Source organism: Panicum hallii, chromosome 7, assembly GCF_002211085.1.
Source record: "Panicum hallii strain FIL2 chromosome 7, PHallii_v3.1, whole genome shotgun sequence".
In the NCBI taxonomy this organism is placed as follows: Eukaryota; Viridiplantae; Streptophyta; class Magnoliopsida; order Poales; family Poaceae; genus Panicum; species Panicum hallii.
The window spans coordinates 41,223,712-41,238,564 of NC_038048.1; the positions used below are offsets into that span (position 1 = coordinate 41,223,712).

Consider the following 14,853-nt stretch of genomic DNA (forward strand, 5'->3'; position numbering starts at 1 on the left):
TCAACAGATCAAATTTTATATTTTGGCTGCAATCATCACCGAGTCAACTCATCGACGCTATTGCCCTCTTTTCCCTAACACAAAATATATCTCTAATAACCGTCCTAATAGAGCAAACAAACCTGTCGGCAGAGAGGGCCTCTCCTGCAAGCGCCATCCTAACAGAACAAACCTGTCTCCTGCAGGTCTGAGCTTTGACGTCTTAACCGAAGGATCCCAACTAACTATTCATCAAAAACTAGCTTATAAAACTCTTCTCCATCAATACACGCCGGACAGAAAATCTGCCGGCCAGTTTTCAAGAAAAAAAACACTGGCTGAACAGGTTGAGACATTAAATCCACTGTTCTCCAAAGACTCAGCCCCCCAGGGCAAACCTTTTCACACTGTTTTTGTAGCTGCAAGTAGCCTCACCAGGACACCTGATCTGAGGTTAAGGAGTACTATATCTGAAATTAACTGAACCATGCAACCACGAGCCTGCGGTTTCTACAAAACAGGCTTGTGGAGTGCATTTTTTTTATTTAACTTATTCGCCATGCTGGATGCAAACAGGTCATGGCCATACGCAGGCACGAAAATTTACATAAAACTAGTGATAATTTCTGTTGAAAAAAAGTAGTAGAACTTTACACACGCTGAGGTGACCGCGGTGTTTAGTTATCAACGGAAAAGAAAGCACTTTTGTACACTCCAGAAATGAGACTACTTGCTTAAGCCCATTATGAGATTAGATTGTATCCAGACCCATCCATCCAACTGGCCAGACGTGGCATATTTAGGAGCAAATATAAATTATAAATTTTTAGTGCCATGTTGACAAAGATTTAGCTGATTATACCATGTACGGAAAATATAATACAAAAGCAAGTAGAGAAAGTGCCAGGCAATAAAGTTCAATTTGGCCAATCAACTTGTAGTGTAGGGCATATGACAGCTTTGATCTATTATTATCAGAAATCAATGCTCTGCTTTATTTCTGTAAGCTTGATCTGCATGCAGATACTTTCATCTCAAGAAAAACAAAATGTACTTGGACCAAGCATACTTGCAGGTAATCGGTTGTTTTTAACATATTGAGTGCTGCACTCTGCCTCATGCCCTATGAATGTCAGAGTTTACATTTTCATATCATGAGATTTGTTAGTTGTTACTTGACCTGCCATTTCTTAAAGCCTGGAAGACGACTTTTCTAATTTTCTAAAGATTAGGATTGAATTTAAAAAACAGAGGTCAAAATTGTCAGATAATTAGTGCTCCTCTCTCACTTCAATGCATACATTGTTTTAGTAACCCAACAGTTTTTTTGTCGTTTGTACATGCTGGAAGCCTGGAAGCTCAGCACACGATCTGACCTTGCAACTGAACGAATGCATCATTTTCCGGAGGCGGTGCTATTATTGCATACATGCAAACATCATCTTCAGCAGATCCATTTTTGTGTCCTCCCTGCAATCACCATATCAACTCCTCGATGCTCTTGTCCTCTGCTCCCAAAACACAACATCCACGTCATCTCCAACCTCCCCAACGATCTTCGACGTGTCTGCACCTGGAGCCTTTCCTGCGATCGCCGGTGGTTAGAACGCCGCCACCACCCTGAACAAAAGACGCCTCTGCTGCTAACTGCCATCACAAACAACACTTGAAGCCGGCAAGGGAGGGATTAAAAAGGAAGAAGCTGTTCTTCACCAGCCAGGCCACGCGTCATGACGGTGGCAGGGAGTGCTCGTGTTCGTGTACCAGGCGAGCAGGTAGCACGTACGCTCATGCGGGCCGGGAGGGGAAATGTTAATGGCAGTACGGCCAGCCACGCCGACAGGATGATCTGCAGGCGGTACTTGTTTTGTCCGTCGCGATTTGTCATAAATCCAGCCTCGCCGATCACGGATCCCCCCCAACCGCGCTACCAGCCGGGGCGATCGATCAAGCCTGTCAGACGATGCATCTGAGTTTCTTTTACGAGTATCTTTGCTTCCTTGCTCCTTCCTCGTGCCCACTTCGCCCGTCCGGGTCCAGCCCCGCCATTGTTTATAGCTTCCCCGCCCCCACAACTCGCCGACGCCTCGTCCGTGTATAAGTAGCCACGGCTCACGAGCTTGCAGTGGCAGCGCAGCGCGGTGTAGGCGTGTGTGGTCGGGAGCGCAGCTCGCCAGTTGATAGCACAGAACCCCGTGACCGTGAGTCGTGAGTGTTCGTGACCACCACCGGAGAAGCCAAGGAATGGCGTCGAGTGAGCTGTCGTCGGACGCGTTCGCCTTCCCGTGCCGCGACGACGGCTCGGCGGCGGCGCTGTCGCCGGAGGTCGTGATCACGGTGCTCGCGTCCATCCTGGAGCGGCACATCGCCCGCAACGAGCGGGCCTTGGCTGCCGGGAGCGACCGCGAGGCGGCACCAGGAGGCGACAGCGGCGAGGCGACGGCGGCGGCGGCGACGCTGCGGCGGGTGCGGGCGTTCGATAGCGGCACGGAGCTGGACATGAGCCTGCGCGCGTTCCTGGAGCGCTTCTCCCGGTACGCGAACGTCTCGCCGCAGGTGTACGTGGTGGCGTACGCGTACCTGGACCGGCTCCGGCGCGGGGACGCCGGCGTCCGCGTCGTGCGCGCCAACGCGCAGCGCCTGCTCACCGCGGCCATCCTCGTGGCGTCCAAGTTCGTGGAGGACCGCAACTACAAGAACTCCTACTTCGCGGCGGTCGGCGGGCTGGCCGCGGCGGAGCTGAGCGCGCTGGAGCTGGACTTCCTGTTCCTGATGCAGTTCCGGCTCAACGTGTGCACGAGCGTGTTCCAGAGCTACTGCCGCCACCTGGAGCGGGAGGTGAGCCACGGCGGCGGGTACCGGGTGGAGCGGCGGCTCGAGAAGGCGCTCGTCTGCGCCGGAGAGGCGCGGGCGCAGCAGGCGCAGCACCGGCGGGCGGCGGCGGCTTTGTAAAATCCAGAGCGTCAGGAAGCTGTAAGCCTGTAACTGTAATAGTCGAAGCCAGGGCATGCCAGCGTGGTCCGTCGCTGGCGACCGGGCAAGAGCTGCGCGGATTGATCGCCGAGGCGCCGCCGGAGGCACGCTGGTAGAGATGGTGTCGGTGCCCAAAGGGCTCCACGGCACAAGGATGTGCATAGCATAATCATGGCTTGCCCATGAGTTAGGCTTGCAAGCATTGTACTCCTCGATCGAAGAAAAAGGGGATTCGAAGAGGAAACGTAAAATAACTTCTTCTCAATCTTTCTTGGAAGAACACCAATTGCTTTTAGCACAACCATTGGGACTGGCTGCTCGACAGAAAGGAATCGCTAAATCAGATTAACAACAGCAGGGACCGGCACTAACTTCGCCATGGCCACTGCTTTACCGCAACTCACGGTCACGGGGCACGGCTCAATGGCCGAATTGGCAACCGAATGATTCAATCGGACGCGGAAAAGAGCAGGGAAATTGTAGTATATTTGCCTGTTGCGATCGTGTTGTCGGTGCGACATCGCCGTCAGCTAACTTTGCAGATCATAAAGTCGGTGGGCACGGCACAGGTAGGGCACATCCCGCGGGCTGCAGCAACCCAGCTGCCCCGCCCCCACCGGGATACGGGAAAAAAGGACGCGCCTCCATTCGCTCGCACGATCAGAGCAGAGAACTTCACTACAGATTTTTTTTCTCTCGAAAACGCAGAAAAGCTGCACTTCTTTATATTAAGAAGAAGAGCTTCACTACAGATATAGTGAGGGTAATAGGATGCAGTTATACGTTACTTGTGCGATAAATAAAAATTACATCACCCGAATCATCTCACGGCCCAATAACGAAACAGGCTAGGACAGCGCTTCTTCCTCCGCGAGACCCACGATGCAAGCACATCCTTTTCTTTCTTCTTCGTCTCCGGCACCACCCACCGCGCCCGCCATTCGTCCAGCCAATGAGCTTGCACCATCTTTCCTCTACTTATCCCGCACCACCCTCCTGCACCGTCTTCAGCGGCTCCTGCTACCAGATTCACCATCACCGGCCATCGCCACCCTAACCCGACTTTGCTGAGGATCTTATCAAAACGCCCGTCTCCTGCACTGCCCACCAGATGTCTCCCGCCACTCACGGCTGCCGGTGCCCCGCCCACACACTGCCACCGTTGGAATCCCAAGGCGCTCTCTCTCTCTATGGCCACGTCCTTATATATGCAACCTTCCCATCGTGAAAATCTGATCCCGAAGCCCCAAATCCTAATCTATCACGGCGAGGACAACGGCGAGCGGCGGCGCTGCACGAGGAAGAAGTATGCCGCACCATTAGGACGAGCTCTGCCAACCATTGAACTCTATATGAAATTAATTAAAGGCCTGCTTCGTAGATCTCTACTTAAGATTTTCAGAGTTAATAATTGTCAACTATAGAAATATTGGATGAGCTATGAGCAAATTAATGGCATCTTGTTGGGTCATGTTATTCTTAGTTTGGAACTAAACATAAGGTTTATGGCCATTTACTTTATCCAGCGATTTCCAATTCTTATGTGGATCTCGGAGTGAGCTATTCCCACCGTCCAATAAAAAAAATACAATCCTAACATTTGGGGAAAAAATTCACAAAAGAATGCAATTTTAGGAATCCGGCAACAATTACTGCCTAATTAAATGGTCAAATTTAATCCGCATGCCAAAAATTAAGTCATACCCATAATTTTAGAAAGTCTGGTCAATTGCATGGTACGGTGGTCATTTCATGCAACCACTAATACGTCTGAAAAATAAAAATATTAGGATTGTACGACGGATGAAGTATGACAAACTAAGTCGGACCAATCCGTGTCATACTATTTGGTAGGATCGTACCATCCTTGAGAAAAGGAAGATGAATAGCTAAAGAAGGCAAGTGTAGGAGGGCTAGGAGCGTACGCTAGCTTAAATAACTTGTGGTTAACCGCAGCTGGACCTTCTCAAGGACCAGTGATTTTGGATATTTCTTTTTCCGATTACTGCGGAAGAATTCTTTTTCACCAAGTACTTCACGATTGTTAGGCTGACAGGTGTGTCCAAGACTGCTGGGGGACGTAACCACCCCTGGTTTCCTTGCCACGTGTCACTAGCTTAACCAGCGGAAGAGTCACAACGCTGCCAAAAGAGCTTATATATATAAATGGCAAACACTCCGATTAAGCAGTTGAAAAGGCTTGCTGCAACTGTGACCACGAGAGGCGTTTGCCGGCCACAGCTCGCGACCAGCGAATCTGTCGGATCGCGCGGCCATGTGTGAATCCTCCTCCCTGTCCCTGGTACGTGCATGCATGCGCAGTTCTGCACAGCACATTATCTATCGATTGATTCTTCTCCCTCACCACAAGGTTGCCATCACCAGATGCCGCCGTCCCCGTCACCGCCGCGGCTGCCGGGGCAGCCACCGGAGTTCAAGCACTTCTGCCGGGTATGCAACAAGGGGTTCACGTGCGGCAGCGCGCTCGGCGGGCACATGCGAGCCCACGGCGCCAGCGACGTCGACGGGTTCGGCGCCGACGACGACTCGCTCGGCGACGAGGCGTCCGCCGCGCGGTGCCGCGGCTCGGATGATCAGTGGGACGCGGTGGGGACATCGTCGTCGGCGACGCACGCGTACGCGCTCCGGGCGAACCCGAACCGGCTGATCAGGAGCTGCCAGGTGTGCAAGAACTGCGGGAAGGAATTCACGTCGTGGGAGCTTTTTCTTCAGCATGGCAAGTGCAACTCCGAGGACGAGGCGGACGAGGTGGGGGGTGGGTCCGGCTCGCTGCGCTCGTCGTCGCCCCCGTCCGACGCCGATGGCGAGGAGGATCCGGCGGTGGCGGCCGCGTGGTCAAAAGGGAAGCGTTCGCGCCGCGTCAAGCTGATGATCGGGGGAGAGGACCATTCATCCATGGCGTCGTCTCGACAGGAAACGTCAGGAGAGGAGGAGGACCTTGCCAATTGCCTTGTCATGCTCTCCTCATCGAACGTTGGCCAGACAACAGTTGTCCACACCGACAAGCAGGAGCGGCGCGCATCGACTGCTAAGGAAGGTGACGGATCAGGACCGGCATTGCAATTGCAGCCGATCTCCTTTTTCGTCCCACCACCGGAGCCGATTGTGGCATTGCCCTCAGCAGTGGCGCCGCCGCCACAATACATCACGCCCTCATCACGCAACGTATTCGAGTGCAAGGCCTGCAAGAAGGTGTTCACCTCGCACCAAGCTCTCGGCGGGCACCGAGCCAGCCATAAGAAAGTAAAAGGTTGTTTCGCGGCCAAGTTCGAAAGCAATGCCAGTGAGCCAACACGCCACTCAGCCCTAGGTGATTCCAACAATATCACCGGCAAGGGTGCGATCGTGGATGAAGTCAATACAGGCGTGAACACGGAGGCTAAGACAAGTATTTATGCTGCTACTAGTGATCTTGACACCAAGGCAAGGACAAGTGAGGTAGCAGCATCACTATCAATGTCGCTCGCGCCCGTTGGACACAACTCACCGGTCGCTGCGCTCACCGTCGCAGCACCATGTAAGAAGAACTCCAAGATGCACGAGTGCTCTGTGTGCCACCGCTTGTTCACCTCCGGGCAGGCACTCGGAGGTCACAAGCGATGCCACTGGCTGACCTCGAGCACGGCGGACCCCTGCAACTCGGTGGCTAACATGATCCCACCTCTAACTGAAGACATCATCGGTGTAGTCAGGCACCAGCTTACCCTCCGACAAATGGTGGACGCGCCGGAGCCGGCGCTCGACCTCACCATCGCAGCGAACCCAGCAGCACTAGCAGCTTCCGTGGCGCGACCCGAGGCCGGAAGCAGCTCTTTCCATCTTGAACCTCTAGCACCGGTACATTTACAGCCACTGGCCGTCGCGGTACCTAGTACTGGAAGCCACCGAAAAAAGACTACAGCGACAAGCAGCCACCACGGCGCCGACAAGGTCGCGGAGGACGACGAGGCGGACAGCACCACAGCCAAGAGAGCTAAGCTCAGCGATCTCAAGGATGTGGTGAGCATGGACGGGGAGCCCACGGGGCCATGGCTTCAGGTTGGCATTGGCTCCTCATCGGCCGGAGGGGATGACAAGAGCCGGGAGTCAGCTATTAATTAACCTGTTAACCTACTAGTACCGTATATATATACTATTCTACTTATTAACTACTAACTCTAGCTCAGAGCATGCATGTGTAATTTGTGAGTATATTGCTCTTATCATGTAAGTGATTTGTTCTTATTTTTCTTTCCTGAATCGGTAAACTTACATCGTTGCATGGACATGATGTGTCAAGACTAACTGTGCTTCTATGAAAGACAAGTCAAAAGGAACAATATGGAAGATAGTTTGCTTTTTTACAACGAAAGTTTTGCCTTCCGAAATTTCTAAAAGCAACATCTATGGAAACAAAGAAACATGCAAGGAAAAAAAATTCCGTTGCCGGGACTCGAACCCGGGTCTCTCGGGTGAGAGCCGAGTATCCTAACCAGCTAGACTACAACGGATCTTAGATGTTACCAACTGCAGTTTTCTAATTCTCGTTTCACATAAAATGGTCGGAGCGACCAGACAGCTCCAGCCCGTTACTTCTGAACATTCAGCGATCGGTACACTGGCCACCTTAACCGAAGATTTCTACAGTAATCATCATATGGGTACTACTAACTAATTGAGAGATAATCCCGCGTCAGCCAGGAAGCTGGTCGCTGCTGTGGTCACAAAGGGGCTCCCTATTTGTCTTCCGGAAGGCAGTAAGGTGATGTATATTTGATCCGGCAGCAGCCCAACATATACATATGTAACAGGCCCAAAACGGCCCACAAATCATAGGCAACCTGGAGTACTACTTGGTTTTTCGTTCGCGATATGCCGTTTGCTTGAGCAAAACAGTTTTTTTTTTGCCTTGAGCAAAACAGTTTAGGATAGCAGGACAGTAAATGAACCCAGCAGAGCGTAGAGCCACGCCACGAGGACGGCCGTGAGCCGTGGCTAATAAAAACAAACTATGAGCCTATCACCATGTAGGCATGGTACATAATTTTTATTGTTCTTTTTTCGGCTCTCGCGGCTTCCAAACCATGTTGATTACACTGGCAGCAGTGACATTCAACATTATTTTTTGAATAAGTCATATTCAACATCGCTTGAAACAAATTCAACGTTTCTAATAAACTAGTTCAATATTTTACATAGCCATATTGAAATACTATAACTCAAATGTTGATAGCGAGGAAAACAAGTTTAAAGTTTGAAATCAAAACCTCCCGTAGGCCAGCAAATAGCCTGCTACACGTGTGTTTCATCAGGCCCCACTTCCCACCATCGCACAAGGCCCACGCACCAGCACATTCCCCAACAGCCACATCTCTCCCAGCGCACGAGACGAGAGAGAGAGAGACGGAGGAAAAATCCCTACCGTTCACTTTACTCAGTCGCACAAATGTTGAAGTGGAAGCGTTTCCACCTTCCGCAAGATATATAGGATTTCTGGGGTACAAACGTTGTGCTGGATAGAGCCCAGGAAGGATCACAGGCTGGGCCGTGCTCCGCTTGTCATTCGGCCCACGATACACGAGCTCAGAGCCACCCTCGATTCCGCGGCCCGCAACCTGACGGCGAGCTCCATTCTCGGCAGAGAACTCGCATGCGTTGAACCAAGCAACGCGTAGGCAGTGTTTGGCTAACGGGCTAGCGGTGATTTATTTTGGGTGGTTTTTTTTTTGCGGGTAATTTGGGTGGGGTTTGGTGGGTTAATCGTCAGGAAAGTCACAGTGGAGAAGTAGTATGTACTCCCGGGGTAAGGTGGGCGATCGCCGTTCTCGTCTAGTCAAACGTCAGAAAAAAAATAAGAAGAGGGCTTTACATCCAGAGATCAGAATGCATTCTTTTTTTTTAAGTGAGAGATCAGAATGCATTCGAAGTTAAAGTATATGCGAACAGTGGTCGTAACCATAAACCCAAAAAAAAAACTCGAGAGACGGGCATCCGGAGAAGAAGAGGGAGGAGGCATCAGGAAAATGACAGGGGGTGAAAGGACAGCCCACAAAGTCCCGCTCCTGGCTGGGCCTGTGAATGACATCATCGCTTGCCCAAGCCAGGCGGCCTCTCGCACTCGCAGGCCAAACCCAAGCCCGTCAAGCCCGCCTCCCCCGTCCACGGCGACTTCGAAGCGTACGAAGCGAGCCTGTTTTTTTTTTTTCTTTGAGCTGCCTGCGTGCCGAATTAATACTCCGTTCCTTTAGTCGTACGCAGCAGAGGAGGCAGCCCCCATCCCCGTGTCACGAGCCGTCGATTGGCAGCGGCTTTTTTGTCTTCGGAACCTGCCCGTGCTGGTAGTGGTAGCACGAACATGATGACTCGACGAGGATGCTATAGCACACTGACGGCTGCTGATGCTCCCGCGACGCTTGACGGGTTAACTTTGGAGTAGGTGTTTAGTGGGGTAATCATGCGAACCGGCGCGCACCTACTGCCAGGAAAATCTCCAAAGCGGTTGGTTGGGTTGGGTTTGGGGTTGGAAAAGGGGCCCTCCCTCGCAGGCGCACCAAAAGCGCTTCCCTTCCACGTCGCGCAGGCACGCCTTGCTCGCTTGGCGGCTACCCTAGCACCCTGTACCCCTCGCATCCCGGTCTCAGGAAGTCCTGGTAGTTTTTCAGAGAAGGATTTTACAGCACCGTGCCTTCCTTTGCTTGTGTGGTAAAAACGGATGGAAATCGGTGCGAGCAAAGCGGGGAGTAATTTCGGCCGGGGTGGAGAAATCACCGGGAAGGAGTAATGGCATGCCTTCCCGTTCCTGCCTGCCTTTCTTCCTGAGTAAGCTGTACTGATGATCGAGCGACTAATCAATAGTTGCCAAAAAACGACCGTGATCTCTGATCCCCGCAATCTCGCAACCGCCGGGATCATAAACTAATCGGAAAGGCGTCGAAACAGAGGACCTCCAGCCATCTCTGTTGCATCCGATCCCATCCCATCAAATCCGATTGAATTTGACGCGTTCTACTAATCCTAACCGTAATCGCCCGAGCTACGCTCCACCGCCGTGGCCACCACCGTGCCATGCATGCTTCCCTTGTTTTCGTCCCGGGAGTCTTCCTCTCCCAGCGCCCTGTTGGCACCTACTCCTTGTCCCCATCCATCCCCTGCTCGGCACCCTCCTCCGGCTCCCTCATCAGTCTCTCGCTCAGCTCGCCGCACGCACGGCGGCGCGCCAGCAGGGAGGGTTGGAGCAAGTCAAGCAGACGAGGGGGCGAGCAACCGGCCAACCGCACCTCCCAGTCGTGATCCGAGTGGGGTGGTGGCTTAACATGGAAAACCCCTAGGCCTATATTAAGCCACTCCAGATTAAGGGGATTTGACAGCCATGGCATGGAGTGGAGGCACCTCCCAAGATCAAAGGCTGGCGCTGCACTAATGCTCATAATTCTTGCATTGACAGTGTAGGAGACTCATATTCTTCACACGCTCTAGCTGTTCCGTTCATGAGGCGGCGTGTATGTACGAGACCACCTGTACATGGCTGGGAATACTGAGTACTTAATTGGTGGCCAAAACTGACCACTGCGCCATGGATACATACTGAATTTCGTGTCCTCCATACGAGCAACAATTAATTCATACAATTTAATCGGCAGTTATAGTCTTGCTTTAGACATCTTTTCTGGGTCAGTTCCCACTACATCTTCAGAGCATAATTATCTTGAGAAGAATTTCCTGGATGTGCTCACTGTAAATCCCGTCTCCATAGCAGTATCTCTTAAGATTAATGTTTTCGGGTGCGCCAAAAATATTGTTCTCCTGTGGGAATGCAATAATCAAGGATACGAGGAGCCACCCACAAAACAGAAAAAATATTGGAGAGGAAAAGAAAAAGGGAATAAATGTGGGGGAAACTTGGCAGTTCCGCTATATTCTAACTCCCCCACGGAGGCAGGGGGGCAGCGCTCGCTCTCTCTCTCTCTCTCGCCTCCAAAAGCTCGCTCGTATTTTTAGCTCTCCCCTGAGCTCTCTCTCTCTCTCTCTCATCAAGCTCGCTCTCCCAAGCTCTCGCCATGGCCAAGAACACATGCAAGCTCTGCTCCCGCCGCTTCGCCAGCCCCCGCGCCCTCGCCGGGCACATGCGCGCCCACTCCATCGCCGCCGCCAAGTCGCAGATCTCCTCGGCGTCGTCGGCCTCGACCTCCCTCGCGGTCGGCGGCGGCGGCGGTTTCGACGACGACACCGACGCCAAGAAGCCCGGCCCCATCCAGGGGCACGTGCTGCGGGAGAAGCCCAAGCGCCGCGCCCGCCTCGCCGCGTCCGACTTCTCGGATCGCGAGAGCGAGACGACGGACTACTACTCGCCCGACGCCAAGCGCTCGCCCGGCGGATCGGGGGACGCCGAGCCGGTGAGCTCGGTCTCCGACGGGGACACCCCGGTGGAGGACGTCGCGCTGTCCCTGATGATGCTCTCCCGCGACTCCTGGCCCGCGCCGCCGCCGCCGGCGTACTACTCCGCCTACCGCGCCGACTCCGACGACGAGGGCGGCGCCCGCCCGGCTGCCGCGGCGCAGAAGCGGACGCGGTACGAGTGCCCCGCGTGCAAGAAGGTGTTCCGATCGTACCAGGCCCTGGGGGGGCACCGCGCCAGCAACGTGCGCGGCGGCAGGGGCGGCTGCTGCGCGCCCCCGCTCAGCACCCCTCCGCCTCCCGCCCCGCTGCAGCCATTGCTGGAATGCGACGACGGCGGGGAGGAGGACCCGTCGAAGGCGCAGCCGCACGAGTGCCCCTACTGCTTCCGCGTGTTCCCGTCCGGGCAAGCTCTGGGCGGCCACAAGCGGTCCCACCTCTGCTCGGCCGCCGCCGCCGACCCCTCGATCGCGATGAAGAGCCTGGGCTTCATTGATCTGAACCTCCCCGCGCCCTTCGACGACGTGGAGCACTCCGCCGTGTCAGATCCCTTCCTCTCGTCGAAGCCAGCGGGTTCCTGAAAGCAAAGCAGAGCAAGCAAGCCGGCTGCTTTGTCCCGCTCGCCTTTCGGTTGATTCCAACGGAGACGATTCGAGCCAAGGATCAGAAGGGTAAGGAAGAAAGAGTTGCTGCTTAACAAAGCAGCAAGAAAGGTAAAGAAACCGATAAAAAACAGGATTGGCGACATCTTTGCTTGGGTCGGGTAGTTCTTTTCTCCTAGTATTTGTTCGCAATCGCATTGATTCAATCAGCTACAATATCGCTGTAGACCTCCGTTTCGTTCTGTCTTTTTGTTCGTTTCAAGCCATGGCGCAGAGCAGCGACTAGGGCAGCTAAACAGAGCCAAGCTAGCTAGTTCTTGAATTCTCATCTGGAATCAAGCAGGGAAAATATCCCGAAAAGGAGCTAGGGAAAAGAAGATGAGAGAGAGAGAAAGAAAAAAAAAACCACTCCAGCTGAAGTGTTGCTTTCTGTTGCAGTCTCCAGCTGTGCTCGCTCCAACTGTCCGTAGCTTGGGGAGCTTGGCATTGGCAAGCCACCAAGGCGATCGCAGTCGCTAGCCGGTAGCCAGAAAACACCAGCACCGGAATGGCGATACCAATGCAGCAGGATCGGGCCTGGCCTTCGTAGTTACATCCACATGCGGCTGCAGAGACACTGCTCGCTCGCTTCCTTTCTCTCCTTTTGCTTCGGCCGCCGCCTGCTGGATGCTGCCGGCTGCCGCCCCACCACCGCCACCTCCCCACCTGCAGTGACCAGTGAGCAGCCAAAAGGTTTGGAACAGTCGCGTACTGCGCCCAAATGATCTCGCTCTCCATTCCTTCTCTCTCTGCTCTGTGGGCCCACCCGGCACGAGCGTAACGCATCCCAACAGATTGTCCGTCGCAGCAACTAATGGAAACGTAGTGCGGTTTTGAATTAGGTGTATAAATACCATTATACGGACGTATATACACTGGATATTAGCAGTACCGCCGCTAGCCTGCTACGAGTATTGTACAGGATGTTGGTTGTGCTGGATCGATGCGATCTATCTGACGAGTCGGTCGGAGAGGCTTTCGATTTTACAGGAGCTGCTCTCCACGTTCAGCGGGGAGGTGGTTATACGCATGGCCCACCACCCGCGTCCACGTGGCACCCGTCCCTCTCATCACCCCTTCTCTTTCTCCTGCGCTTGGTTCGCATCGGCCGGGCTCTCAGGTCAGCGGGCAACGTCGGTTGTTAATCTGGGGGATTAACGCGCAGTTAATCGGGGGCGGTTATTCTTAGTTTGAAAAATGGGCCCGGTACTGTTACCATACCTGGGGGCGCGGAGCCCGAGGCGGATCTCGCGGGCGAATCGGTTGGTCTACGCCGCGTGGGGAGGGAACCGGGTATGACGCGTGGGCCCTCCCTTGCTCCCGCCGCCCGGCCGGGGTCGCTCCGCTGTGCACTCTCCGCGTGCCGGAACGGAAAGCCGCCCCTCACGTGGCGGCGGCCCACGAGATCACGGATGGACGGCCGAGATCAACCGGTGGCTCCAAACTTTCCGATCGAGCGATCTCCGATTATTCTCCTGTTCCCCCTGCACACTTTCCTTGTGAAAATCCATCTCGGCGAAAGTAGCAGCGTCCTACGAGAACAATTTCCGTGAGCGGCTCACAACGGAGGAGTAGCGAGGCCAGAAGAGGCGCCCGGGAAAGCGTGTTCGGTAGCGAGCAAGCAAAGCCCGCAGCGGGGCACACCGCGCAGGCGCAGCATCTCGTCGATCCCGGTGGCGGCTTTAACTTTTGCCCGGCGCCGGGGTCGCTGCGCGCGAGACTTTCGTGAGCCGCAGAGACTCTTCCGGCCGCGTCTCCGGCAAGCGGGCAAGGGCTTCAGGCCGTCAAGGCAAGGCAAGCCAGCCGGCCGGCCTCACGCCGCAGCCGTCCCATCCCGGCAGGAAGGAAATTCCTGCTCCCTTCGGACCGGTCTTCTACTCACAGCTGCCGCACAAAGTTACCGGTACCCGTGCCGATAGCCGTTGTCCTGTACCCCTGCACGACGACCCGACCCTGCGTTCGCGTACGCAGGCACGTAGCAGGTTCCAGGCACGAGTATAATCTTCACTTTCACCTGCTAGTTGCAACGGCCGCTACCGCTGAGCTTTGTAGCCACCGCCGTCAGGAACCGTCCATGACTTGCGCGGGAGGTGCCAGGCAGGCGGGGTTACAGGGACTGTCCCGCGCACCGAGTAGCGGGTGACGGGGGAGAGGCAGCAGCGAGCAGCCTGCCTGCCTGACCGGTAGCCTCGTGAGCGAGTGAGGCGTCGACGTGGGGCGCAGGTCGGGGAAGACGGTGACTGGCGACGCCGCGCGCACGGGCCACGGCGGGCGCTGCGGTTAACGCGATCGCTGGGAAAAAGGCGTCGCTTTCTTGGCACAGTGGTGCCTGCAGCCTGCGTAGGTTAACCACCACCCGTCCGCGCTTAATTCCCCGGCCACACCTCTTCGTTCGTGCGGCACAGCGCGGCGTTCGCTCGCGCACTGTTGCGATCTGGCCATGGAACGCGCCTTCGGCTTCTACAGTGCTGAAAAGGAGGACACGATTCTGTGCAGATGGATGCCGCCATTACAGCTAGTAGCTTCGCTTCTATCCTCTACAGAATTCGGCTTCTGAAATGGCTAATCTTTTGCGAGCAACAGAGCCGTTCGCGATTAGTCTCTGCACTGTAGTGCTGCACCGCACTGTGCCGGTATCTCATGACGCCATGGGCAATCATGGGGGACCTGTCTTCTGAAAAGCCGAGGTGTGGTGTATTCAATGGCACGCGGTAGCTTAGGCGTATGCAGGGCACGCACGCACACACATGTACACGGGACGAGTACAGTGATGGGGGTTCCTCCGTGGAGCGTAGCCGCAGCGCACTCAGAGCAGCAGCTGCCGTCGCGAGCCCGCTCACAGTGTCACATGGTAGGTGGCCACCGG

The 14,853-nt window shown here is 54.6% G+C and overlaps 3 protein-coding genes and 1 non-coding gene across 4 annotated transcripts; 3 read left to right on the forward strand and 1 right to left on the reverse strand.

Moving 5' to 3' along the window:
* Positions 1-1,991: 1,991 nt before the first annotated feature.
* Positions 1,992-3,217, forward strand: LOC112901163 (cyclin-P2-1-like). The gene has a single exon (XM_025970011.1). It carries the CDS (start codon positions 2,224-2,226, stop codon positions 2,929-2,931), a length of 708 nt encoding a protein of 235 aa, XP_025825796.1. The 5' UTR covers positions 1,992-2,223; the 3' UTR covers positions 2,932-3,217.
* A 2,120-nt stretch (positions 3,218-5,337) lies between these two features.
* Positions 5,338-7,074, forward strand: LOC112900796 (zinc finger protein ZAT4-like). The gene has a single exon (XM_025969594.1). It carries the CDS (start codon positions 5,338-5,340, stop codon positions 7,072-7,074), a length of 1,737 nt encoding a protein of 578 aa, XP_025825379.1.
* Positions 7,075-7,390: 316 nt separating this feature from the next.
* Positions 7,391-7,463, reverse strand: TRNAE-CUC. Its single transcript has one exon. It is a non-coding gene; the product is annotated as a tRNA-Glu (tRNA).
* A 3,469-nt stretch (positions 7,464-10,932) lies between these two features.
* Positions 10,933-12,307, forward strand: LOC112901177 (zinc finger protein ZAT1-like). Its single transcript, XM_025970030.1, has one exon. The coding sequence runs from the start codon at positions 11,010-11,012 to the stop codon at positions 11,925-11,927; it is 918 nt and encodes a 305-aa protein (XP_025825815.1). The 5' UTR covers positions 10,933-11,009; the 3' UTR covers positions 11,928-12,307.
* The last annotated feature ends 2,546 nt before the right edge of the window (positions 12,308-14,853 follow it).

Bases quoted from the DNA above. Each gene is read 5' to 3' on its own strand.
- LOC112901163 (XM_025970011.1), top strand. From the start codon at position 2,224: ATGGCGTCGAGTGAGCTGTCGTCGGACGCGTTCGCCTTCCCGTGCCGC.
- LOC112900796 (XM_025969594.1), top strand. From the start codon at position 5,338: ATGCCGCCGTCCCCGTCACCGCCGCGGCTGCCGGGGCAGCCACCGGAG.
- LOC112901177 (XM_025970030.1), top strand. From the start codon at position 11,010: ATGGCCAAGAACACATGCAAGCTCTGCTCCCGCCGCTTCGCCAGCCCC.